The sequence below is a fragment of the Oncorhynchus mykiss genome, chromosome 15 (assembly GCF_013265735.2).
Source record: "Oncorhynchus mykiss isolate Arlee chromosome 15, USDA_OmykA_1.1, whole genome shotgun sequence".
NCBI lineage: Eukaryota > Metazoa > Chordata > Actinopteri > Salmoniformes > Salmonidae > Oncorhynchus > Oncorhynchus mykiss.
In genome coordinates this window covers 13,150,734-13,177,717 of record NC_048579.1, presented here as the reverse complement: position 1 = coordinate 13,177,717, position 26,984 = coordinate 13,150,734, and the positions used below count along the sequence as shown (strand labels likewise).

General features: G+C 44.4%; 1 protein-coding gene and 1 pseudogene across 1 annotated transcript; both read left to right on the top strand.

The window, feature by feature from the left end:
- Window positions 1-1,187: 1,187 nt before the first annotated feature.
- On the top strand, window positions 1,188-7,370 carry LOC110489602 (protein disulfide-isomerase A4). Its single transcript, XM_021562337.2, has 10 exons — window positions 1,188-1,493; window positions 1,837-2,008; window positions 2,220-2,425; window positions 2,634-2,772; window positions 4,186-4,391; window positions 4,535-4,693; window positions 4,884-5,035; window positions 5,726-5,882; window positions 6,088-6,321; window positions 6,561-7,370. Exons 1-10 carry the CDS (start codon window positions 1,415-1,417, stop codon window positions 6,974-6,976), a joined length of 1,920 nt encoding a protein of 639 aa, XP_021418012.2. The 5' UTR covers window positions 1,188-1,414; the 3' UTR covers window positions 6,977-7,370.
- A 6,483-nt stretch (window positions 7,371-13,853) lies between these two features.
- On the top strand, window positions 13,854-25,344 carry LOC110489601 (annotated as a pseudogene).
- The last annotated feature ends 1,640 nt before the right edge of the window (window positions 25,345-26,984 follow it).

Genomic DNA, 26,984 nt, shown 5'->3' with positions numbered 1-26,984 from the left:
GAAGATCAAGGGGTATAACATATATTGGAATGACTGGAATTCCGATAGTGTCACGCCCTGGCCATAAAGAGGCTTTTATCCTCTATTTTGGTTAGGCCAGGGTGTGAATAGGGTGGACATTCTATGTTCATTTCCTATGTTTTGTATTTCTTTGTTGTTTGGTCGGGTGTGGTTCTCAATCAGAGGTTCTCAATCGTTGTCTCTGATTGAGAACTATACTTAGGTAGCTTTTTCCCACTGGGTTTTTGTGGGTAGTTGCTTTCTGTTTTTGTGTCTGCACCAGACAGAACTGTTTCGGTTGTTCTCTCTGTTGTTTTGCTATTCAGTGTTCAACTAATAAAGTATGAACATGTACCACGCTGCACCTTGGTCCTCACCTTCTTCCACCAACAGCCTTTACAGATAGACGTAAGGATATAATTGAATCGTATTATTATATGTAGTAGAAAGTGATGGGTTAGCATAAGCATACATAACCAACCCATAGCGTAAAATGTAACATCCACATAAGGCCAGCTATGTAAACTTTAACATTGATTTATCCTGCAATAGATGTTGTTCAATTTGTAACATGCATTTTTGTCTTCTTCTGATGCCTCTTAAGAGGAAAGTAATCTAAAAGTAACTGAATTTAATCAGATTTTATTTGGGTAATCCAAAATATAATATGTAGTTTTGGTAATCCAAAAATCACATTACTGATTACAATTTTGGACAGGTAACTGTAACGGATTACATTCATAAAGTAACCTACCCAAGCCTACTATTCAAGAGGGACATTTTTTTTAAAGTTGTATGTTCAAATACTCTGCGTGGAGTGAATCAGGCTTAATTATGAGTATTCTGTAGGTTACTGTATATTTACACAAACATTTTAATAAATGTTCCCTGGTTATAAAAGATGTTCAAACGGCTCAAATAAATGGTGTGCTGTGCAGGTTAAGGTGAGGGGGGAACCCTGGAAGAATGAAAACAGGGCTCGCTAATGTTTACACGACAGTTACAGACGTCCTTGACATCAAAACTACGCTTAAACTTTTGCTTGTTCTATGTTTACTGTTAAAAATACAGTAGACCATTCAGTCCAATGACATTACAACAACTGGTCGACTATCCAATGGCACCCTCGAACGTCCTGGATCCAGGAATTAAGTGGCGGTACGCAATTGGAGGAAAGCCGATGATGACAGCCAATTAGAATGTGGCAAGTCAGTGCATTAACCTGATTTCCGAAGTCTTTAGCTAGAATCCACAAGCCAAAGATCAGTTTGTAACCCCACTTCAGGATTCAAAAAATATCTACAGAGATTTCTATTAATACACCATTTTGGTGACTTTCATCAGCTACCGTTACTAGTTAAAAAGGAGAAGTCTCACTCGTTGCACGGGTAGCATTCCATTGGAAAAGCGGACAATGAGAAAGATAGCGCTGCTACTGATTGTGGGACTTGGCGTTGTCCACTTTGCCACTGTCATCCGATGTGAAGCTGATGGTAAGTAGCTAGCTGGCTACTTTGGGATGAATTAAGTTAGCCAGGAATGTTTACTAAGCTAGTTAGGTAGTTGGCGTCTCCTCTATAATTATAACAGCCAGACAGCTCTTATTACCTAGCTAGCTAGTTGGCTGGCTAGCTAGCTGCTAACTTGACTGCTGGCTAGTTTATTTTTTTTATGTTGTGCGAACAAGCGTGTATTATGTTATGTTGTAGCGTGGTTTTGTTATGTTGTAGCGTGGTTTTGTTATGTTACAATGCAATCCCAATTTTGTAGTCCAGTCAGACTGTTGTTGCTACACGTTATGTTTATTTCACTGTTTTGTTATCCATGGTGTTGCAGATGTAGCGGAAGAAGTCGAGGAGGAGGAGGGTGGTGATGATAATGATGAAGAGGATAAAGATGACCTAACAGAGGTGAAGGATGAGAACGGAGTGTTGGTCTTGAACGACGACAACTTCGACATGTTCATGGAGGGGAAGGACACCGTGCTGGTTGAGTTCTATGCACCATGGTAAGTTTGCATAAAGGGATAGTTAAGAAAGTCAATATTTGGCAGTCATTGGAGACGTGTCCATCCGCTTCGTCTATTGTGCAATTCCTGGTAGCCGACATGTAGTAGGAAAAACAGACTTTAATCTCAAAATGCATGAGATATTTGCACCATTTTTTGTTGTTAATATTCCATCAATTGACACATCTAATCCGTTTTCTTCCCCTCCCAGGTGTGGCCACTGTAAGCAGTTTGCTTCAGAGTATGAGAAGATTGCCCTGACTCTGAAGGAGAATGACCCCCCTATCCCTGTGGCCAAGGTGGACGCGACCAAGTCCAGCTCCTTAGGGAGCAGGTTCGAGGTGTCTGGATATCCCACCTTCAAGATCATGAAGAAGGGGGAGCCTGTGGAGTATGATGGCGCCAGGAATGAGCAGGGTGAGATGTCTACTAAGGAGACTGATCCAGTCAGTACCTGAGTCTCTTTCTCAGCCTTTGACAACTCTACATTGTCCGCTTGTTTAGCTAAAGCAGGAACAGACTATTAAACAGGCTACTATAATGTTGTAACTGTGGTTTGTCTTGTGGCTTGTAACCCACTTTCAGTTTCACCACAGTAACATTAGTAACTGTGGTTGTGTTTAAGACATTGTGGCTCGAGTGATGGAAGTGGCCCAGCCGGACTGGAAGCCACCTCCAGAGGCCACCCTGGTGCTGACCAAGGACAACTTTGACGAGGTGGTCAACAGCGCTGACATCATCCTGGTGGAGTTCTATGCCCCATGGTCAGTCAGTCCCCCACAATGTTTAGGATGCATCACAATAGTCTAGAGTCACATCCTCATCTCCTCTTTCACCTGCACTGAGTTATGAAATTCAATCTATTATGGCCTTTGTGTTTTCTATCTGGTGAAGGAGCGGAGGAGATGAAGTTGAAACAATTCTACTGTGAAGCTTCATGAATGTTATTCTTGCCTTCTGAAGCTTCATAGTGCTGTTATAACTTTCCCTCCCATATTTCACTATTCTAATAATATGACATTTTTGCAGATATTTGGATAGTTGATTACCCCCCCCCTCAACTCGTAAGGCGCCTCCCATTCGGCTGCAAAGACTATAGCCTGCCTACCGTTGACTATCAACGCTACACCCACCACTGCAATGTCAGCTTCAGGCAGTATAATTGTTTTAAACCTGAACGTTTGACTTTAAATAATGAGATGTCCTACCTTGCTTCAAATAAGACTTGTGAAAATCCATCTGTAGAAACGTGAAGACAATTTTATAAAGACCTCCTGATGCCATGAACCAGCATTTCTCTCCGGTTCTATTGGTTTTCATATCCACTTTCTTTCGTTGTCCAGAAGCCAAAGGCACAATTCTAGTCATATTAGCAAACCATCATTGTTGTTGCTATTAGATTCCCCTTCTTTCTAAGTTTCTAACAGAGATTTTCATCTCTGTTACATATGGACCTGCTTGCCTTAAGTTCTCTGTTTTAGAACGGTGTGTTCCGCTAACTGTATTTGGGCAAATGTTTGAAAATGACTTAGCTGTTTCTTTACAGGAGTTGCATGTTCTATAATAGGCTTTAGCCTTGTCACTGTGAGACGATAGGCTTGCTATTGTTGCATGTTTCCGTTAACCTCTTAATGAAAAATGTCTGGTCCTTGTATGCATGCATAGTATGGAAGAGGCAAAGTGTGAGGTTTTCACTCTTGACAAAATCAGTCCAATGCTTTTCTATGGGCTTATTTTGGTCTTGAGCTTTTCACCTGCCCTCCCGCCTTGGGACGACTCCCATTGTTAGGGCAGAAACATAAGCATCTCATTATACAGATCTCTGATAGTATTTTCTGTTGGTCATTTGACTGTTTTGAAAAAAATGTAACCAGTTAATAAGGGTCAGTTAGTCGGCAGAAAGATCAACATAAATGTACATCCCTGGCTAGTACATTTTACAGTGCACAACAAAAATCTTAAAGTGAATACTAATGTCCGTTTGGGTATACTTTTTTTAGATATTTAACCTTTTAACTAGGCAAGTCACTTAAGAACAAATTCTTATTTACGATGATGGCCTACCCGAGCCAAACCTGGACAACACTGGGCTAATTGTGCGCCGCCCTATGGGACTCCCAATAACGGCCGGATGTGATACAGCCTATTTGAATAACCACGCCCAATCCCTACTCCAGGTGTGGCCACTGTAAGCAGCTGGCTCCAGAGTATGAGAAGGCAGCCAAGGCCCTGAGCCAGCGCTCTCCTCCCATCTCCCTGGCCAAGGTAGACGCCACCCAGGAGAATGACATCGCCAACCGCTTCGGGGTGTCTGGGTACCCCACCCTCAAGATCTTCAGGAAGGGGAAGGCCTTCGACTACAACGGACCCAGAGAGAAGATTGGTACGTTCACACTTCAGACTGTTTCAGTCACTACCCCATGACTAAATATATCTGCTAACATTATGGATTTTAGGACACGTCCCTTGTTAATGATATAGCCGACGGTACCAACTATTGTGTGTGTGTGTGTGTGCTCTCTGTAGGTATCGTTGACTATATGAGTGAGCAGGCAGGGCCACCCTCCAAGCAGGTGCAGACGGTGAAACAGGTGCAGGAGTTAATCAAAGATGGTGATGATGCTGTCATAGTGGGCGTGTTCTCCTCAGAGCAGGATATGACCTATGACCTCTACCTAGAGGCCTGTGAGTGCACAAAATCAATCAATTACATTGACTTTGAGAATGTATTTGTCAGAGTTCATGATACATAGAATATTTCATATGATGTGTAGTATACAGAGGATATATCTAATCCATACTCCTGTCCTCCCGGTGCGGCCTTCTAATTCTAATGGAGATAGTTGTTGTTTTCCCCTCTTTTCTCTCCTCCCAGGTAACATTCTTAGAGAGGACTTCAAGTTCCTCCACACCTTCAGTTCAGACGTGGCCAAGCTCCTCAAGGCCTCCCCAAGCCAGGTCGTCATGGTGCATCCTGAGAAGTTCAGGTCCAAATACGAGAGAGACTCCTATACACTCACCATCAAAGTAAGTCTGCCAACTGGTGTGTTTACGTGCGTTACACTAGTCAGCTTCTTAAACTCTCTGTGAAAGTAAGCCTTGTGATTGGGGGGGGGGGGGGGGGGGGGGTCTATACAGTTACATATCACAATACTATTTTGGGAAATATTAAATCGATACTTTGACTTCCAACTTCCAAATATCGATATGTAAAAAAATGACGTTATTATAAATGTTTTGCTATGTTTTGCTATGTAGAGTTAGCTAGCGCTAGACGGCTTTATCTGCGCCAAAACTCTTGCATTTTTCATCCTAAAGGTTGGGATCCATCATTTTTAATAGTGCGCCACCATGTTTAGCACTTATTTCCATGACTGATCAAAACTCGTTTTCTCATGCTCTGTTGTCTCTCTGCAGCCGACATGGTGAGCAATATATGTGCAACATCAAATCGTAATAAAATTACAATATCGAATCACAATACATATAGTGAAACATATCAAATCGGCACCTAAGTATCTTTATGAAATAGTATTGTGAGGTCCATGGCAATTCCCAGCCTGATTCACTGGATGGATGCCATTTATCCATATCACTGCAATATGCAGGGATATCTGAATCTAGAAGAATTCAATGAAGCATGCTTTCCCAACCCAAATAGAATTCTGCAATTATTCATGTCTAATGTCCTGTGTCCTCTTCTCCTCCCCCCCCCAGGACTCCACAGAGATGTCGGAGGTGCAGGACTTCTTTAAGAAACACATCCTGCCACTGGTGGGTCACAGGAAACAAAGCAATGACGCTAAACGTTACACCAAGAGACCACTGGTTGTCGTTTACTACGGAGTGGACTTCAGCTTTGACTACAGGAAAGGTGTCCTCAACCCCTTATTTCCAATATTATGTGAATCTTCTCAAAATATTAAGCTGCGTAGCTTCCATAATACCTTGTTAGGCAGAAGGGCTAGAACAAAATACTGCACTTCCAGTAGATCTCCCCGACCGGGGTTTGGACAACCTTGGCTTAGTTCATTAGAACCTTTAGCTCAGGTCTGATTACCCCCCTCTCTCCGTTCCAGCGACCCAGTTCTGGAGGAGCAAGGTTTTGGAGGTGGCCAAGGATTTCCCAGAATACACCTTTGCCATCGCTGACGAGGAGGACTACTCAGACGAGTTGAAGAGCTTGGGGCTCAGTGACAGCGGGGAGGAAGTCAACGTGGGTATCCTGGGAGATGGCGGCAAGAAGTTTGCCATGGAGCCTGATGAGTTTGACTCTGAGGTGCTGAGAGACTTCATCATGGCCTTCAAGAAAGGTGAGCTTGACAGCAAATTGTCAATTGAAAGTATGTCAGAGGACTTTACACCACATGTTGTATTGAGTTACAGATTAACCCGAGTTGAGTGCCTTGTCTGCTGCCAGCCAAACATCAATATGTGACAGGTCTTCATGATCCTATTGAGTTAACAGGGTTGACCCAGAATTGCCAAGATTGTGTAATAGACTATACATTAGTGGTCAGCATGTCTGATCTTGTCTGTCCCTTTTCTACAGGCAAACTGAAGCCCATCGTCAAATCTCAGCCAGTGCCCAAGAACAACCAAGGCCCTGTGACTGTAGTGGTTGGGAAAACTTTTGACGACATCGTGATGGATACCAAGAAAGACGTTCTGATAGAGTTCTACGCCCCGTGGTGTGGCCACTGTAAGAAGCTGGAACCTGACTACACAGCCCTGGGGAAGAAATACAAGAGTGAGAAGAACCTGGTCATTGCCAAAATGGACGCCACTGCCAACGATGTGCCTCACGACAGCTACAAAACAGAGGGCTTCCCCACCATCTACTTTGCGCCTAGCAACAGCAAGCAGAGCCCAATCAAATTTGAGGGTGGAGACAGAACCATAGAAGGGTTTAGTAAGTTCTTGGAACAGCACGCCACAAAGTTATCACAGAGCAGAGATGAACTTTGAGAATCGCTCTTGAGTACCTAAACTCGCAACTGTGCAGAGTCTGCAGTCCCAGGTGCCCTGGGGGAGCCGAGGGCAGAGGCTGTCAAACTCAAATCAGCCCCTCCTACACCCTAGCCACTTATGCATAGACCTTAGAGGGTTGGATCAGAGAGCAGGATGGAGCTACCACCATATTGTTTAGATGTATTCCTCTGATCTCCTCTAGGGCCTAGTGTTTAGGACCTAGGGGAAGTGCCTGGTGGTTAGGGCCTAGGAGTTAGTGTCCCCAAAGAGGGCTATTAGTGAGTTGCTGTGATCCACAGATTCAACTTTTGTTTTTTTCCATGTCCAAAAGCATGTAAGCACTGTGTTCCAGATTTCTAAGTCTTTCTAAATAAAATGTTGTGAAAACTGATGTGGTGTTAGTTGTGTATACAGTGATGTACTGATTGGTAGCTGCATAATTCCTCTTCCCAGCTCCTCTGAGCTGTCCCCCTTACGAAAAAAGATTGCAGTCATAGTGCATTGTACTGCAGTTAAAATCGTCTAACTGCAGTATTCTGCATCCAAAAGAACACGTTTTTACTACAGTAATATTGCAGTCTAACTCCGTGGCGGTTCCTCGGGAGGACTATCGTCCTCAGTGAATTTCATAAATTATAATTTTTAGATCACTATACCAAATTATTGTAGGGTAGCACCCTGGAGGACAGCTAGGTTCTGTCCTGAGTTCATGGACTTCAAGACACAACCTAGGAGGTGCATGCTTCTCACCCTCTTCAATAGACTTGCACAGTAATTATGACAACTTCCGAAGGATGTCCTCCAACCTATCAGAGCTCTTGCAGTGTGAACTGACATGTTGTCTACCCAATCAAAGGATCAGAGAATTAGTCAAGTACTGAAAGCATACACTACAGATAGCTAGAACTGCAATGCATAAAATGTGGTGAATAGTTGACTCCAAGAGAAAGAAAATATTGTAACAGTTCTGAACAAAATTTCTTAAATGAGAAATGTATTTTTCCAGTGTCACTTACTTAGCAAATGCAGCTAGCTAGTTTAGCTTCCTGAAACACCCTGCTCAGAGGGATGCTATGTTAGCTAGCTGGCTATGACTATCCAACACAACACTAACTCTTCCAAGGTAAGCTTTTGGTTTGACTAATTTATTGACAATGGGGCCTGCCGGTGTAACTGCTTAATGACGACACTAACGTTACTGCATGATTCTAACGGGTTAGTTCTATTAGCTATGCTGACTATGACGTAGCTGACTTTTAGCTAATATGGTGACAACGATGTAGGCTGTTTAGTGGTTTGGCTTGTTAAGGTTTTTTTCACAAGGTCACATAGAGCTGATGTGTTGTGCATTGGAGTCCACAAGTGAAAGGAGCGCATAAAGTAGATGCAAGAAGGAATACAACGTGGCTGCTATGAAACTGGACTGTGTTTATCAGAGGTGTATTCATTCCGCTGATTCTGTTAAACATTTGCTTAAACAGAAGCAAACGGGGATTAACCTACATGAATTTGTCCAATAAACTCTTGCTTAACTGTTGGGACTAATGATTACACCCACTATCAGCTAGATGCAGACAATAGTGTGCAAGGCGGTATTGAATGTCACTGTCCATGTCACATCGAATTTGTCTTTCGACCTGTGTGCACTTACGTTGTAAACTTTCATTCATAGGCTAGGTTGTAGCAACATCATGATGGGTAAAGGGAAAATGTGAGTATCATGTAGTAGCCTAAACCTATTGCTGTTACATTTAACTGGGTGAATGGAATATGAATGACAGTATTCCAATATGCTGAAATAGAAATAAGGCCATGTTGAAAAGAAAAAACGTCCTCATCTGAAACGGCGCCGACTGCCACTGACTATTTGATTCGTGTTGTAGAGTGTGTCCCTCTGCAATTACTGCCTCCAAAATAACAGTCAACTACAGTTATGGCACTTTCAAAACTGCAATATTTTTTTTGAAAGGGTCATTAAAACGCTGCCCTTCGTGAAATAGTTACAATCTTTCTGATTGTAATTGTGAAGTCATTTTGTGAATTTTCTCTGAGTGAAAATGTTCCCAGTTCAATAACTCCATGTGCATCTCTTTATGTGGATGGCTGTCTGATCTCGTCTGATGTAATACACCTTCAGCCTTGATTTAGCTTGGTAGCATAACTGACTGTGTCAGCTGGTCGAGATGGCTTGCTCTCAGAGGGTAGTTTAGCTCGTTTGTATAGCTAAATAAACGAATATAAAAGCTAGGTTTTGGCCAAAGTATAAACAACTGTTTCACATTTCCAATAGTTACTTTGACATTATTTAAATGTTATTTCGATAACCTGCGCTAGCTATCTGAAATTCCGTACATCACGTGATACGCTAACAACACGACTAACTTGTTTCCACAACTAGCTACGATAGTTCATAACTTTACCCTCCGTCTCTCACATTACCCAAAGCCAACAGTACCGTAGTAACCTCTGCTGGAGCAATCCTTGAATAGAAAGTAAATAACAGAACTGCTAAGAAATGCAATGCTAATTTGTGGTAAAGCCAATACAACTATCAACACTTCTACCAAAGAGTTGTTTTTATAACTAACCTATGGTACTGCAATAAAAACAAAATCATCAATGTTTTGCTGTTGAGGGACCTCTACTGTCGTAATGTGGCACTGAAGACTACTGGGGTGCGAGTGTCATCTATAATACAGTATATTGTAGTGCCAGATCGTAAAGGAAAAATTGTCCAGATAGTTGACTGAGTTTACGACTGTTCCACTCCAGCCATTACCACGAGCCCGTCCTCCCCAATGAAGGTGCCGCCAACCTCCTGTGATGCTGACCAACATAAAGCAATATATTCTGCATATTTCCAACCACTTAGGGCACACGTGTCAAACTCATTCCACGGAGGGCCGAGTGTCTGCAGGTTTTTTGCTTCAACCTTGTACTTGATTGATGAATTAAGGTCAGTAATCAGTAAGGAACTCCCCTCAACTGGTTGTCTAGGTCTTAATTGAAAGGGGGGGAACAGACACTCGGCCATAGCCACGAGAAAAAAATGAAAATCTACATTTAAAAAATAATATTATATTAATAAAATAATATTTTTTTCCCCTAAAAATAGTGCACTTGACGTTTACTAGTATTAGCGGCCTGATATAGATGTCTGTAGCTCAGGGGGAAAAAATCAGCATCTCTGCTTTGGCATAAAAGGTAGTTGTATGAAGTTGAGCTGACAGCCGTTTTGCACTGTTTCGCTATGCTTTTAGTCATCAATCTAGCATGAGTGCAATATTTTATTCATGTTGTAGAGTGTGTCTCTCTCCCCCCCCCCCCCCCCCCCCCCCAGAAAGCTATAACATTTGGCTTTCACCTGGAATTGTTAATTTATGTCTGAGAAAAAAACACTTTTCTACCCATATAATCTAGTACACAAGTATAATAAAACAGAAATAATATTTTTTATTTTTTATTGTGAATGAATAAGCCTTTTCATACTTTATTTGTATTTATTTGATTTATTTCACCTTTATTTAACCAGGTAGGCAAGTTGAGAACAAGTTCTCATTTACAATTGCAACTTGGCCAAGACAAAGCAAAGCAGTTTGACACATACAACAACACAGAGTTACACATGGAGTAAAACAAACATACAGTAGAAAAATAAGTCTATATACAATGTGCGCAAGTGAGGTGAGATAAGGGAGGTAAAGGCAAAAAAAGGCCATGGTGGTGAAGTAAGTACAATATAGCAAGTAAAACACTGGAATGGTTGATTTGCAATGGAAGAATGTGCAAAGTAGAGATAGAAATAATGGGGTGCAAAGGAGCAAAATAAATAAGTAGGGAAAGAGGTAGTCGTTTGGGCTAAATTATAGATGGAGCTATGTACAGGTGCAGTAATCTGTGAGCTGCTCTGACAGCTGGTGCTTAAAGCTAGTGAGGGAGATGTGTTTCCAGTTTCAGAGATTTTTGTAGTTTGTTCCAGTCATTGGCAGCAGAGAACTGGAAGGAGAGGCGGCCAAAGGAAGAATTGGTTTTGGGGGTGACCAGAGAGAGATACCTGCTGGAGCGCGTGCTACAGGTGGGTGCTGCTATGGTGACCAGCGAGCTGAGATAAGGGGGGACTTTACCTAGCAGGGTCTTGTAGATGACCTGGAGCCAGTGGGTTTGGGGACGAGTATGAAGCGAGGGCCAGCCAACGAGAGTGTACAGGTCGCAGTGGTGGGTAGTATATGGGGCTTTGGTGAAAAAATGGATGGCACTGTGATTTATATGTCCATATATAATTTTGAATCTGTTTTAGGAACATCTACCCAAAATATTTCACCTTCTTTATTACTTTACCAAACATATCATGACATCAGTGATAGTGAAAATCTGTTACATTTGTCAATGTCTCAATCAACATTTGGGCCATTTAAACAGTGTGTGTCCCTTCTATAGACAAGGGGAGAAGGGCTATGCAAAGGGCTCGTGTTTGTCGTCCTGAGCAATGTCTGCCTCGGACGTAATGACATCTTTACTTATTTTAGGTTTAATGAAGTGTGTAGGTAGCATTCTTTATTGTAGAGCTATGAAAGTTGTGTATTTAGAACCACCTGCTCGTGCCAAATTCAGCGTTTGCTTTGCCATGTCTGTGCCTTGAAGCAGTCAAGCTGGATACATGTTTTTCTAAGGACTTTTATGCAATGTTGCAGTGAAGTGATATAACTGGGTGTAATGATGCAGCCGACCACCTGAGGGAGGCAAATACATGTTTATTCGACAGAGGACGTTGACATGGTCCTAGGAAGGTCTGGATGGTTGTCTTATAAAATGGTGGGAAATCAATAAAATAAGTAATGTAGACACACATATATTTTACAGTAATTATAGTGCATGATTTCAGAGACTGTCACCTTAATAAGAGGTTTTACTAATTAAAAACAGTATCTTGCAGGATTCAATTGTTGGAATTGTAAGCGTTGTTGCTCTGTCCCTTTCTCTGCAATTTGTCATTCTAATGGGATCCAGAAAGAACACAACCCTGTCTCTTTCTCTGTGATGTCATTCTAATGGGATCCAGAAAGAACACAACCCTGTCTCTTTCTCTGTGATGTCATTCTAATGGGATCCAGAAAGAACACAACCCTGTCTCTTTCTCTGTGATGTCATTCTAATGGGATCCAGATAGAACAACCCTGTCCTCAAACAGTTACATCAAAAGGTGAAAAGTTATGGTCAAAGACACAAAACATCCACATCAAATTAAATATTTTTCTTAATCAAATAACATGGAAAACAACCACTTTTTGAGCAGTATTAATTTACTATCCTTACAAACGACTTAATGTAAATGGACATTACTGTATTGTACATAGGCTGGTCATCTAGTTTAGTACCTGTAGACTTTCCAGCACCATGAAGAAAAACAATACAATAATTGAGACATCAAATGGTTTGTGATAATGTGATGTTGCTCAGTTGGTAAAGCTTGGCGCTTGCAATGCTAGGGTTGTCGATTTCCATGGGGGAATTGTAAGTTCGATTCCCACGGGGACCCACCCACCCCTGCGGACCAAAAAAAAAAAAAAAAAGGTCTTACGGCTATTTACTTACTATTGTAGCTCTTCCTCTCTTTTTGTTAGTAGTTAACTGTCCGCCAAATTTATCTGGAATTTAGACCGAAAGGATTTGACAATGTGATTGGTTGACGATATTACGCTGACTTTTTTTTAGTAAATTAGTGGTGTGAATTTGTTGATAAAGTGAGGGACATGATTGTTTGGTTGTCCCGCACAATCCGGGACATGCGGTCACCTATAAGGACAGGGAAGCTAATGAATGTGTGTATAACTTGATCATCATGGCAAAATATTTCATTCACAAATGTTTTTTTTTACAAACAACCCCCGCTGTTTATTGTCTTAAATGAGGAAAAGTGATTATATACATCTTTGAAATTGGTTAAATCCAAACAAGCCCTTGATCTCATATCAAGAGCTAGGAACTCAAGCATCCCGCTACACCTGCAATAACATCTACTAAATATGTGTGACAAATAAAATAATTCCTGAATAGACCACCCTGTGATTTGTTTTATTACACGTGTTCTGTCTATTGAAATACATGTTATTTATATATGTGAATTATGCCTGTTTGATTTTTGAAAATGTCTGAATAAAAAAAACATCCGCTTGTTCCGGACTCGGCAGAGGCTACTCCTTAGTATACCTTAGTGGGCTACTCTCCTTGTAAACTTCCCAGTCTAACGGGAAATTATGGACCGGAGGATGTTTTTACCAGTCTAGCTCTCAGCCGTCTCAGCCGTGCAGATAGAGGAACCGGGATGAGGAGAGGAAGTGAATTCAGACAGTTGCGACTACACTCTACCATTGCCAGGTTTACAGGCCGTGGCCAAAACAGAAATACAGCCTATATTTACTATACAAACGGTTGTCTACAATATAAAACACATCCACCGTTGAGTAAATTGCTTTGATTTGTGTATAACGGTTTAGCTACCAATATGTAGGCTACTCATGTCTACTGAAATTATACATGGCTAATTGTCTCATTGATTATTAAATATGGTAGTATTACCTTAATCTAATGGGGAGTCGTAACTGTAAATAGTTGCACGTTAAACGTGGTACCAGGGGCGACTGTAAACACCTCGCATATACACATTTGTATCATTGAAAACATAATGCTATAAAAGAAAACCGAGAGAACAAAAGGAACTTGTATACATGTCCCCCAATCCGGGCCCCCCAACGTAGCGCTGTCCATTATTGACCATCTCCCCGATTCAATCAGACCTATCGTGACGCATCGCAGTGAGAAGCCTGAATACCCGCTGCGGTGATTGGTCCATATGTTTGGCGCGCGTGGACGTTACTGTTGTTGGAGTGGGCGGCGAATGTTGAGCGATAGACGGAGAGATGTTTGAATATTGAGCCAGGTCGTTAAGCGGAAAAACATTGCAATTGTGAAAAACTGTTCAATAAAATAGTATATTTACAATACATCCGTGTTATTTCCACTGGCAAAGAGAAGCGCCCGGTTTTGTGTAGCTAGAGCTGGAAGTCGACTCCGCGTATGCGGGATTTCAATTTATCACCACCAGCCCCTTCTCTCTCTGCTAACGAGCTAGCCAACAAAACAGTAGTAATTCCGATCAACGAAATATTATTTCTCGGTGTGTGTCCAGTTGATCCCGAGTCACTACATTGAATGAGGACCGACCCCTCTGCAGGTAGGATACGCTGTCAAAATATACAATTGTTTCACAACGTTAGTTTCCTCTGTCTTGTTCGCTTGCTGGCCAACCAGCTAGGTAGGGAAGGATACTACTGTTCGTTGACACCTCTCTGGACTTGCCTGATCTGGCAGTTATCAGACATAAAGCAAAACAGTTAGCCAGCCAATGTGGAAATATGATAGTTGTGCCAATTAACTCGGGTGTTTTTGTCTGCTGTGGACGGGTTTTCCTTCCATGTTTCCGCATTGACTCATGCCTGGCAACGTTTAACTTTATTGAACTTTGTAGCCATTCAAGCCTTAAGGTTACTCAGTTTCCGTCATGTCAAGGCATACATTCACAAGAATCAGAATTATTTGGTAGGATGGGTTGAAATGCACTTAGCTAGCTTCATATGAATTGGCAAGTTTGCTTGATACTAGCTACGTTGAAAATTACTGTTAGCTACAATTCTGTCAAATTGTCACATTTGACATGACAGCGATTGATTTGCCGATGGCAATGACATCAAAGCGGTTTGATGAACAACAAAAAAAGCCAACTAGAGACAGTTGAGAGGGTTTTGACTCGGTGTTAACTACGACCGGAAGTTACTTTTTCGTAGCAGGTTAGGATAATTTACGCAGCGGGTTACTAGTAGGAGATTTAGTGGTCTTGCACTAGTGTAGTACAGCATTACCTTATACGATTGTTAATTGTACCCTCCGTCTTTGTCTTAATATTGAGACCCTCATCGAACATCTGAACGTGTTTGTATCGAACTGTTAAACACAGAAAGATTCGAGTAGCGCCGCAGCCCAGCGGCTTAAAAAGTTTGACCTATAGCCTAAAGGTCGCCTGTTCGAATCCGGACCTGGTGTTTGGGAAATTGATCTGGCAACTGTAGGGCTGCTGGGTTCACTTCCTCCTCACAACAATCCCCGTTGCTCTCCATCCAGGGGTGCTGCACTGCAGCTCGACCCTGTGTTCCTCTCAACCTCATGTCTGTATGAGATGTGCTGTCTGTGTTGAGAAATGACAGCAGAATACGTTGTTTGTGTTTCCTGTAACTATGGTCAAAGTAAAGTTATATTGTGTAAATGTACCGCGAGTCATTCTCTGCTTAGAGAAACCCTAGACATCAGTATCCAGTGTGGTGCCTGGTGGTGTGTGATGACAGGTTTCTATGGCAGCCTGTAGAGTGTATGTGTCCTCAAGGAAGAAGACCTGATTGGATTAGACCAGGCCCACCCAGGCTGGTCAGATATGACAATGTCAGGGCAGATAAACAAATGGAGAGACTAGTTCCTCTACCCAGAGCAAACGGCAGTATTCTTTCTAGTAGTGTGTCATCAGTACGTGGTTTTGACCAATCAGACAGCAGTCTTCAAGCAGACACATGATTTCTGCAGCTTGTGAATTTGGGCCATCTTCAACATCCATTTAATTTCCATGTTATTATGGAGGCTGCAGTACTGTGTTTGGCACTGAGCCTGTGATGGAAGCCAAATACTGATTTTGTGATTTCTGTTTTACCCCCAAGTAAAGGCACAATAAAGCTTTTGAATGCGAATTAGAGACATGAAACCGGAAGTTTAGTTTGGGGTGTTTCCCCATCTTTGAACTGGTCTGGCGTTGAATTTCTCAGTGCATCTGTAGAACAGGTGTAGAGAGATGGGAATGGAAACTAGAATGACTGTTCATGACTCTGGAAATAGACTCCGCCCCTTATTAACATGTACAATGACGAACAATGGTGTCCAAAGTTCCGTTGTGTTTTTAAAAAATAAATACAAATCTCAGCCCTTAATGCGGAAGCATAGGTCTTTGCCTTTTCTCCTGTACTGTGCATGATTGTAAAGGCCTGTGTTCCAGGCTGACCATGGTGCTGACAGGGAAGCGGTCTGTGAAGGGACCAGTGGGTTGGGGGAGGAGGGTGAAGTGTGAGTACATGAGGCTACGGGCCGATGATTTCAAGGTACACGGACGGACGGACGGACGGACGGACTGTCAGAAACCTCTGTCTGTTTTCTCCTCAGAGTATGTTTAACTCTAACCGTCAGAGGATCTTGGAGCGTACAGACATCCTGAATGCTGAGTGGAAGTCCAGGAGGATCCAGCCCCTTCACATCATGACATCTGTTAGCTCCTTACGAGGGACCAGAGGTCAGCGTGCACTTCACACACGCACCCAGCCAAAGATATTGTAAATCCATGTTTTACATGCTAACAGATGTCCATTTTTAAAAAAACATCCGTTTATTGTTTTTCACCATGTTTCACCTTTTATAGTTCTTCACCAGTGTGACTTGTCTGAGTTTCTCTAATGTGTATATTGTCTCCTACAGTGGACAGTGGTTTCTCTGAGTTCTCTGTGTATATTGTCTCCTACAGTGCACGGTGGACAGTGGTTTCTCTGAGTTCTCTAATGTGTATATTGTCTCTTACAGTGCACGGTGGACAGTGGTTTCTCTGAGTTCTCTGTGTATATTGTCTCCTACAGTGCACGGTGGACAGTGGTTTCTCTGAGTTCTCTCTGTATATTGTCTCCTACAGTGCACGGTGGACAGTGGTTTCTCTGAGTTCTCCAAACAGGTGATCCCTCTGAAGACGCTCAACGCTGTGACCTCTGTACCTGTCATGTACTCCTGGTCCCCGCTACAGCAGAACTTCATGGTAAACATAAAAACACACAAACTGTTCCACACTAAGCTTGTTCTGACAGGTGTGTGTGTGTCAGTAGGCCAGGTGTGTGTGTGTGTCAGTAGGCCAGGTGTGTGTGTGTGTGTGTGTGTGTGTCAGTAGGCCAGGTGTGTGTGTGTGTGTGTGTCAGTAGGCCAGGTGTGTGTGTGTGTGTCAGTAGGCCAGGTGTGTGTGTGTGTCAGTAGGCCAGGTGTGTGTGTGTGTCAGTAGGCCAGGTGTGTGTGTGTGTGTGTGTGTCAGTAGGCCAGGTGTGTGTGTGTGTGTGTCAGTAGGCCAGGTGTGTGTGTGTGTCAGTAGGCCAGGTGTGTGTGTGTCAGTAGGCCAGGTGTCTGTGTGTCAGTAGACCAGGTGTGTGTGTGTGTGTGTGTGTGTGTGTGTGTGTGTGTGTGTGTGTGTGTCAGTAGACCAGGTGTGCCTATTGACACACCTGGCCTGCCTTGTAGGTAGAAAATGAGACGGTTCTCCACAACATCCCCTACATGGGAGACGAGATTCTGGACCAAGACGGAACCTTCATAGAGGAGCTCATCAAGAACTACGACCGGGGTAAGACACTGTTTTATACTATCACGTTTTGATTTGATGTGGTGTCATGTTTAATGACTGAACGTGTCTGATTCCAGAGTGTGGCTTCATTAACGATGAGATCTTTGTGGAGCTGGTGGGGGCCCTGACCCAGTACAGTGACAACGAGGAGGATTTTGATGAAGACGAGCAGGAGTTGAAGATTGAGCTGTGTGAGAGGAAGGACCACATGGTTGAGGATCCCCACCAGGAATCCCTGATCAACACTGAAAGTAAGGCTGACTGCCTCTGCTATTATCCAACCAAGAATAGAAATTAGGCTTATCCCAAAACTATTCCCTCTCCCCTTTATCTCACCTAGTTCCCTTCCCTAGGCCCTCTCAGGTCTTGATCTCTGCTTACCCTCCTGTGTCCTGTGTGGGCTGACGCAGTGGCTGTTTTTTTAGGAAGTTGTGTGTGTGTAAACCCCTATGTGTTCTCTGCTTGCAGGCCAAGGCAGCAGTGACAGTTCCAAGAAGTTTCTGTCTGATAAGATCTTTGAGGCCATTTCCTCCATGTTCCCTGATAAGTGCTCCGCAGAGGAACTCAAAGAAAAGTAAGTACTCCTGTGTGTGTCAGTAGTGCATATTTCTGTTTTGTCTGTACTATAATGAGGTGTGTGTTATCAGGTACAAGGAGCTGACAGAGCCCCAGTTGCCGGGTGCATTGCCTCCAGAGTGTACTCCTAACATGGACGGTCCTAACGCTCGCTCCGTTCAGAGAGAACACAGTCTACACTCCTTCCACACACTGTTCTGCCGACGCCGCTTCAAATACGACTGCTTCCTGCACAGTGAGTGTACGGACACTCTTTCTCTTTCCTCATTTAGACTGTTCTACCAACGCTGCTTCCTGCACAGTGAGTGTACGGACACTCTTTCTCTCTCCCCATTTAGACTGTTCTACCAACGCTGCTTCCTGCACAGTGAGTGTACGGACACTCTTTCTCTTTCCTCATTTAGACTGTTCTACCAACGCTGCTTCCTGCACAGTGAGTGTACGGACACTCTTTCTCTCTCCCCATTTAGACTGTTCTGCTCTACCCCTCTCTGACTTCACTGTGACCACTCATCTCTGTCTCTCCAGCCTTCCATGCCACTCCTAACACCTATAAGTGTAAAAACATGGAGAATCTGGTGGACAGTAAACCCTGTGGTGATGAGTGCTATATGTACCTGGTGCAGGCAAGTCTACACACACACACACACACACACACACACACACACAGAGAGAGAGACACCTCCAGTTCTGATTGATGTCCTGTGGTGGTTGTCTAGGATGGTTTGATGAGGGAGTACGCTGACGGCATGGCAAACAAGAGGTCCAAGACTCCTTCCAAACGCCCCATGATCCGGGGACGACCCAGCGGCAACAGCCGGCCCAGCACACCAACAGTCTCCACGGATACCAAAGACACGGACAGCGAGCAGGAGGGGAAAGACGACGATGATGATGATGATAATAAGAAGGACACCACCAGCAGCTCAGGTAGGCACCACCACCCATACACACACGCTAACACACACCAACACACACCAACCATTACCTTGTGTGTGTTCTAGAGGGTAACTCACAGACTCCAGTGAAGTTGAAGCTGACGTGTGATCCTCAGGTTGTTGATTGGAGCGCTGCCGAGGCTTCACTCTTTAGGGTTCTCATCGGAACCTACTATGATAACTACTCCCCTATAGCACGACTCCTAGGAACCAAGACCTGCAGACAGGTGTGTATCTATCACCAGGGCACCTATGCTGAGAGTCATTTTCTCTTGTCTTTCACATTACTTAATTTTTTTTCCCCCTTTGAACTCATAACGTTGTGGTCTAACTCTGCAGGTTGTATATTGTCTAGTAATGTGTGTCTCTAGGTGTACGAGTTCCGTGTAAAGGAGTCTGGTATCATCGCTCGCACCCCGGCCGAGAACGAAGACACGCCCCCTCGCAAGAAGAAGAGGAAACACCACAGGTGAGCCTCGCCCAAAATATAGACTGACTCCTTGAGGGTGCACTAATGGGGTGACTGAGAAGGGTACAGTCGGAGGATCTGGTTGTCAACTTTCATGGAAAATACATACTAACTTACTGGTGGTGGTGTTTTCAGGTTATGGGTCACTTACTGCAGGACGATCCAGCTGAAGAAAGGTTACTATTGTCTCCATCTCTCCTAGCAGTGGAACCTTCACAATACTCTGTTAGCTTGCGGCTCCACACAAACTTTGAATGTGTTGTGGTCAATGTGACGGCCAGTTGCTGACCTGTGCTTGACCCCCTCCCCCTGTAGATGGCTCGTCCAACCACGCGTATAACTACCAGCCATGTGACCAACCCCTGCCAGCCCTGTGACTCCTCCTGCCCCTGCGTCACCGCTCAGAACTTCTGTGAGAAATTCTGCCAGTGCAGCTCAGAGTGTGAGGACATTTTAAATACTTTATTTCCATACAATATTACATTGCAGATGACCGGTTCCTGTGACACACTCACTCTGTCTGTGTGTGTGTAGGTCAGAACCGTTTCCCAGGATGCAGGTGTAAGGCCCAGTGCAACACCAAGCAGTGTCCGTGTTACCTGGCGGTCAGGGAGTGTGACCCTGATCTGTGTCTGACCTGCGGAGTCACTAAAAACTGCTCCATACAGAGGGGGGCCAAGAAGGTAAAACACACTCACAGTATGGATCGCATCGTCCAGCTGTACAGGATTTTTCCTTTGTTGGTTTGGTATCTGTTGCTCACTATTTTGTCCCCACCTCTCAGCACCTACTCTTAGCGCCATCTGACGTCGCAGGCTGGGGCATCTTCATCAAAGAGCCAGTTCAGAAGAATGAGTTCATCTCTGAGTACTGTGGAGAGGTGAGGCTCAACTCTATCTGGGTGATGGGTTTTGCCTGCATGTATGTGATGTATAAACCTGTGGAAAATAATTGTGTTCTGTTTGTTGATCCTGTGTGTGTGTGTGTGTGTTTCTTTCTCTCTCCCCTCCTTGTAGATAATCTCCCAAGATGAGGCTGATCGCAGAGGGAAGGTCTATGACAAATACATGTGTAGCTTCTTGTTCGACCTCAACAATGGTCACACACACACACACACACACAAAAGTATTGAAATAACGTTTTTGTTAAGTGGCAGGGCAAGCTAACCCCCCCCCCCCCCTTCCCCAGACTTTGTAGTGGATGCTACTAGGAAGGGAAACAAGGTTTGTTTCGCCAACCATTCCGTCCATCCCAACTGCTATGCAAAAGGTCAGACGGCCCCTAAAACACTTTGATTAGTTGATTTTCTGTGAATGTTTCCCCAGGGGTCAAGATGAGAAAGTCTCCTACAGCCGTGTTTAAACCACCAGATGTATATCAGCTGATCCAGCCAGTCTGGTGTATATAACTTAATACACCGGCAGATGGGACCAACAGACGTAACACTCTGATGCAGCGTTTGACTGATAAGACCTCTGTGTTGTGCTGACAGTCTCCTCTCTCTGCAGTGATGATGGTGAATGGGGACCACAGGATAGGGATCTTCGCTAAGAGAACCATCCAGACTTGAGAGGAGCCCTTCTTTGACTACAGGTCAGTATATCAGGGTTATTGACCAGCCAGTCTGCAGCCTAGCGGCCGGGTCAACAGGGTTACTGACCAGCCAGTCTGCAGCCTAGCGGCCGGGTCAACAGGGTTACTGACCAGCCAGTCTGCAGCCTAGCGGCCGGGTCAACAGGGTTACTGACCAGCCAGTCTGCAGCCTAGCGGCCGGGTCAACAGGGTTACTGACCAGCCTGTCTGCGGCCGGGTCAACAGGGTTATTGACCAGCCAGTCTGCAGCCTAGCGGCCGGGTCAACAGGGTTACTGACCAGCCAGTCTGCGGCCGGGTCAACAGGGTTACTGACCAGCCAGTCTGCAGCCTGGTCAACAGGGTTACTGACCAGCCAGTCTGCAGCCTGGTCAACAGGGTTATTGACCAGCCAGTCTGCGGCCGGGTCAACAGGGTTACTGACCAGCCAGTCTGCAGCCTGGCGGCCGGGTCAACAGGGTTACTGACCAGCCTGTCTGCAGCCTGGCGGCCGGGTCAACAGGGTTACTGACCAGCCTGTCTGCAGCCTGGCGGCCGGGTCAACAGGGTTACTGACCAGCCAGTCTGCAGCCTGGTCAACAGGGTTACTGACCAGCCAGTCTTCAGCCTGGTCAACAGGGTTACTGACCAGCCAGTCTGCAGCCTGGTCAACAGGGTTACTGACCAGCCAGTCTGCAGCCTGGTCAACAGGGTTACTGACCAGCCAGTCTGCAGCCTAGCGGCCGGGTCAACAGGGTTATTGACCAGCCAGTCTGCAGCCTAGCGGCCGGGTCAACAGGGTTACTGACCAGCCAGTCTGCAGCCTGGTCAACAGGGTTACTGACCAGCCAGTCTGCAGCCTGGTCAACAGGGTTACTGACCAGCCAGTCTGCAGCCTGGTCAACAGGGTTACTGACCAGCCAGTCTGCAGCCTGGTCAACAGGGTTACTGACCAGCCAGTCTGCAGCCTAGCGGCCGGGTCAACAGGGTTATTGACCAGCCAGTCTGCAGCCGGGTCAACAGGGTTATTGACCAGCCAGTCTGCAGCCTAGCGGCCGGGTCAACAGGGTTATTGACCAGCCAGTCTGCAGCCGGGTCAACAGGGTTACTGACCAGCCAGTCTGCAGCCTAGTGGCCGGGTCAACAGGGTTACTGACCAGCCAGTCTGCAGCCTAGCGGCCGGGTCAACAGGGTTACTGACCAGCCAGTCTGCGGCCTGGCGGCCGGGTCAACAGGGTTACTGACCAGCCAGTCTGCGGCCTGGCGGCCGGGTCAACAGGGTTACTGACCAGCCAGTCTGCAGCCTGGCGGCCGGGTCAACTAGGATCGTATTAATCAACACGTGTCCATGTGAATACTCTGAGGAGGGTGTCGATTTCCCTCCCCATTTGGTCTCAATGACTAACTCTTAATTAAGGTACAGGGCCTCATTCCGACCCATTGACTTTTTCCACATTTTGTTACGTTACAGCCTTATTTTAAAAGCGATTAAATGTTCGCCCCATCAATCTACACACAATACTAAATAATGACCAATCAAAAACAGGTTTTTCTGAAACATTTGCAAATGTATTAAAAGCAAAAAAGTATCTAATTTCCATATGTATTCAGACCCTTTACTCAGTACTTAATGAAGCACCTTTGTCAGTGATTACAGCCTCAAGTCTTCTTGGGTATGATGCTACAAGCTTGGCACACCTGTATTTGGGGAGTTTCTCCCATTCTTATCTGCAGATCCTCTCAAGCTTTGTCAGGTTGGATGGGGAGTGTCGCTGCACAGCTATTTTCAAGTCTCTCCAGAGATGTTCTATCAGGTTCAAGTCCAGGCACTGGCTGGGCCACTCAAGGACATTCAGAGACTTGTCCTGAAGCCACTCCTGCGCTGTCTTGGCTGTGTGCTGATGGTCATTGTCCTGTTGTAAGGTGAACCTTCGCCCCAGTCTGAGGTCCTGAGCGTTCTGGAGCAGGTTTTCATCATGGATCTCTCTGTACTTTGTTCCGTTCATCTTTCCCTCGATCCTAACTAGTCTCCTAGTCCCTTCCGCTGAAAAACATCCCCACAGCATGATGCTGCCACCACCATGTTTCACCGTAGAGATGGTGCCAGGTATCCTCCAAATGTGTTTCTTGGCATTCAGGCCAAAGAGTTCAATCTTGGTTTCATCAGAGAATCTTGTTTCACATGGGCTGAGTCTAGGTGCTTTTTGGCAAACTCCAAGTGAGCTGTCATGTGACTTACTGAGGAGTGGCTTCCGTCTGGCCACTCTACCATAAATGCCTGTTTGGTGAAGTGTTGCAGAGATGGTTTCCTTTCTGGAAGGTTCTCCCATCTCTACAGATGAGCTCTGTCAAAGTGACCATCGGGTTCTTGGTCACCTCCCTGACCAAGGCCCTACTTCTCAAATTGGCTCAGTTTGGCAGGAAGGCCAGCTCTAGGAAGAGTCTTGGTGGTTCTAAACTTCTTCCATTTAAGAATGATGGAGGCCACTGTGTTTTTGGGGACCTTCAACGCTGCAGACATTTTTTGGTAAACTTCCCTTGATCTGTGCTTTGACTCAATCCTTTTTTTGTACATTTTTTTTTATTTTTACATTTGCAGGGATTTCTAGACCTGTTTTGCTGTGGCATGATGGATGTGTGTGTGTGTGTGTGTGTTGATTGATGAGGGGGAAAAAAGTAATTTTAATGAATTTAAGAATGAGGCTGAAATGTGGAAAAAGTCAAGGGGTCTGAATACTTTCAACTGGAAACCGCATTCGGGTCTCTGTCGCAGCGACATCATGAACATTCTGTCGCAATGACATCATGAACATTCTGTCGCAGTGACATCATGAACATTCTGTCGTCCGACATCATGAACATTCTGTCGTCCGACATCATGAACATTCTGTCGTCCGACATCATGAACATTCTGTCGTCCGACATCATGAACATTCTGTCGTCCGACATCATGAACATTCTGTCGTCCGACATCATACGTGTCATCGTTATGAAGAAGTGTAAACACAAAACAGACTCTGCATGACTTCATTAGCCTGGTGTTCCAAATAGCATACTTGCTCTATTTCAGGGGTATTCATCTCTTACCCTACAAGGTCCGGAACCTTCTGGGTTTCTGTTCTACCTGATAATTAATTGCGCACACCTGGTCTCCTAGGTGGAAATCAGTCCCTTTTATTAGTGGTCCAGAGTTGAGTTTGAAGTCCTTTTTAAACAACGTTTTGGTTCGTTGTTAGCTCGTTAATGACCCGAGGTATAGCTGACAGTTGGGCAGGCATTCCTGTACGACAGCTTTGTCAAGTGACAAAGCCCATAGCAAGGTTAATTTCAACACCCTGAGCTCAAAATGCCCTTTCAATGCCAGGATTTTAGTTTTTTTTGATAAAAAGTATAAGTTGCTGTATCGCCCAGTAAGTATTCTAACATGTGAGAGAATTGATCAGTGATAGTGTGTGAATACGAGACTAGTTTTAATCTAAATGTATATCTATTTTTTTATTCATTGAGGAACAACATTATTTACAAGGTAATGGCGAGCTGACAGAAAACAGCTTACGGTTGTGAGTGACTAAAGTAAACGCAGTTAATGCTACTGGACTATTTTAGACCTGCAGCACAGTCTCTGCACAGATGGATTTGGTCTTGTTGCTGTAGCAGCCCAGTAACCACGACAATGAATGTTGCGACAGTCGCGGAGAGATTACTTTTTTCATGCCTGTGAGACAAGGAAACTGACCGTCTTCAGACATTTCCTCCAGATTTACAAATGAAGTGTTTTTAACCATCAACACTTGTCGCATTCTGTCTACTGACATGATGTTAGAGTAACTGTAAACCGACTTTTATACATACGCGTACACTCACACACTTTGTGGTTGGTTTGACATCTCTAGCTAACTGGTCATGTTTCTCTTTCAGGTACAGTCAGGCTGATGCTCTGAAGTATGTCGGCATCGAGCGGGAGTCAGAGATACCATGATCCTCTCTTCTACCTCTAGATCAACACAAAGGCTGTACACACACACACACACACACTCTTCAGGAAACACAAACAACTCTTTGTCGGAATCCTGGGATGCTTCAAGAATTCTGGAAAGTCTCCTATTCTCACTTTGAATAATTTTTCTCCCAACAAATCTTTCAGTTCTCTGGGATTTGTGAGCCTCTTGGTAACTATGGTCACTAGAACGTCCTTCCTGTTTACAGCTAACAAACATTAACAGGTGTTAATAAATCCACTGACTGGTTCTCTTTAGCTCTGTGATACTTTTTTTTTTATACTTGAGGTCAATCCAAGTGAATGTACACATTATTGACTTTGAAATCACAACTGGTTGTAAATCTTTTACTGGGACCAAAAATCATTTTTTCCCGGGCCTGGCATTAGCCCCTGACCACCAGCTAGACTAAATGTTGATTCAAAAGATCTCTGTGCCTGGTCATTTCCCCACTCCCTTAGCCAGTGTTCAAACCTTGGTCTCAGACCCCACAGACACACACTGGAGTGCCAGAACACTGTTTTGAGTCTATAGCCTGATATTGGAGGTCAAATCAAATGTTATTGGTCACATGCACATGGTTAGCAGATGTTATTGGTCACATGCACATGGTTAGCAGATGTTAATGGTCACATGCACATGGTTAGCAGATGTTAATGGTCACATACACATGGTTAGCAGATGTTAATGGTCACATGCACATGGTTAGCAGATGTTATTTGTCACATACACATGGTTAGCAGATGTTATTGGTCACATGCACATGGTTAGCAGATGTTATTGGTCACATGCACATGGTTAGCAGATGTTATTGGTCACATACACATGGTTAGCAGATGTTAATGGTCACATGCACATGGTTAGCAGATGTTAATGGTCACATACACATGGTTAGCAGATGTTATTGGTCACATGCACATGGTTAGCAGATGTTAATGCGAGTGTAGCGGATGCTTGTGCTTCTAGTTCCCGACAGTGCAGTAATAACAAGTAATCTAACAATTCCCATCAACTACCTTATACACACATCTAAAGGGATGGAATAAGAATATGTACATATAAATATTTGGATGAGAAATCAAAATACTGCATAGTTTCCTAAGGACTCAAGACGACCATCTCTGTCGGCGCCATCTGAGCTTGGTGACGGTGAAAGGATGAGTGATGACGAGCAGAACGACCTGTGTAGTTCTGTGACTACATCTAGTTTATTCCAAAAATCATCTGTTTCACTTGTTTCAATGTTTTGATGATGATGATGACCCCCTGAGGGATGCTTTGATGTGGTCTCTGTTCTAGATGATAATGACAACCTGAGGGATGCTTTGATGCGGTCTCTGTTCTAGATGATGATGATGATGACCCCCTGAGGGATGCTTTGATGCGGTCTCTGTTCTAGATGATGATGATGACCACCTGAGGGATGCTTTGATGTGGTCTCTGTTCTAGATGATGATGATGATGATGATGATGACCCCCTGAGGGATGCTTTGATGCGGTCTCTGTTCTAGATGATGATGATGACCACCTGAGGGATGCTTTGATGTGGTCTCTGTTCTAGATGATGATGATGATGACCCCCTGAGGGATGCTTTGATGTGGTCTCTGTTCTAGATGATGATGATGATGATGATGATGACCCCCTGAGGGATGCTTTGATGTGGTCTCTGTTCTAGATGATGATGATGATGACCCCCTGAGGGATGCTTTGATGTGGTCTCTGTTCTAGATGATGATGATGATGATGACCCCCTGAGGGATGCTTTGATGTGGTCTCTGTTCTAGATGATGATGATGATGATGACCCCCTGAGGGATGCTTTAATGTGGTCTCTGTTCTAGATGAGGATGATGATGATGACCCCCTGAGGGATGCTTTGATGTGGTCTCTGTTCTAGATGATGATGATGACCCCCTGAGGGAGGCTTTGATGTGGTCTCTGTTCTAGATGATAATGATTGATGACCCCCTGAGGGATGCTTTGATGTG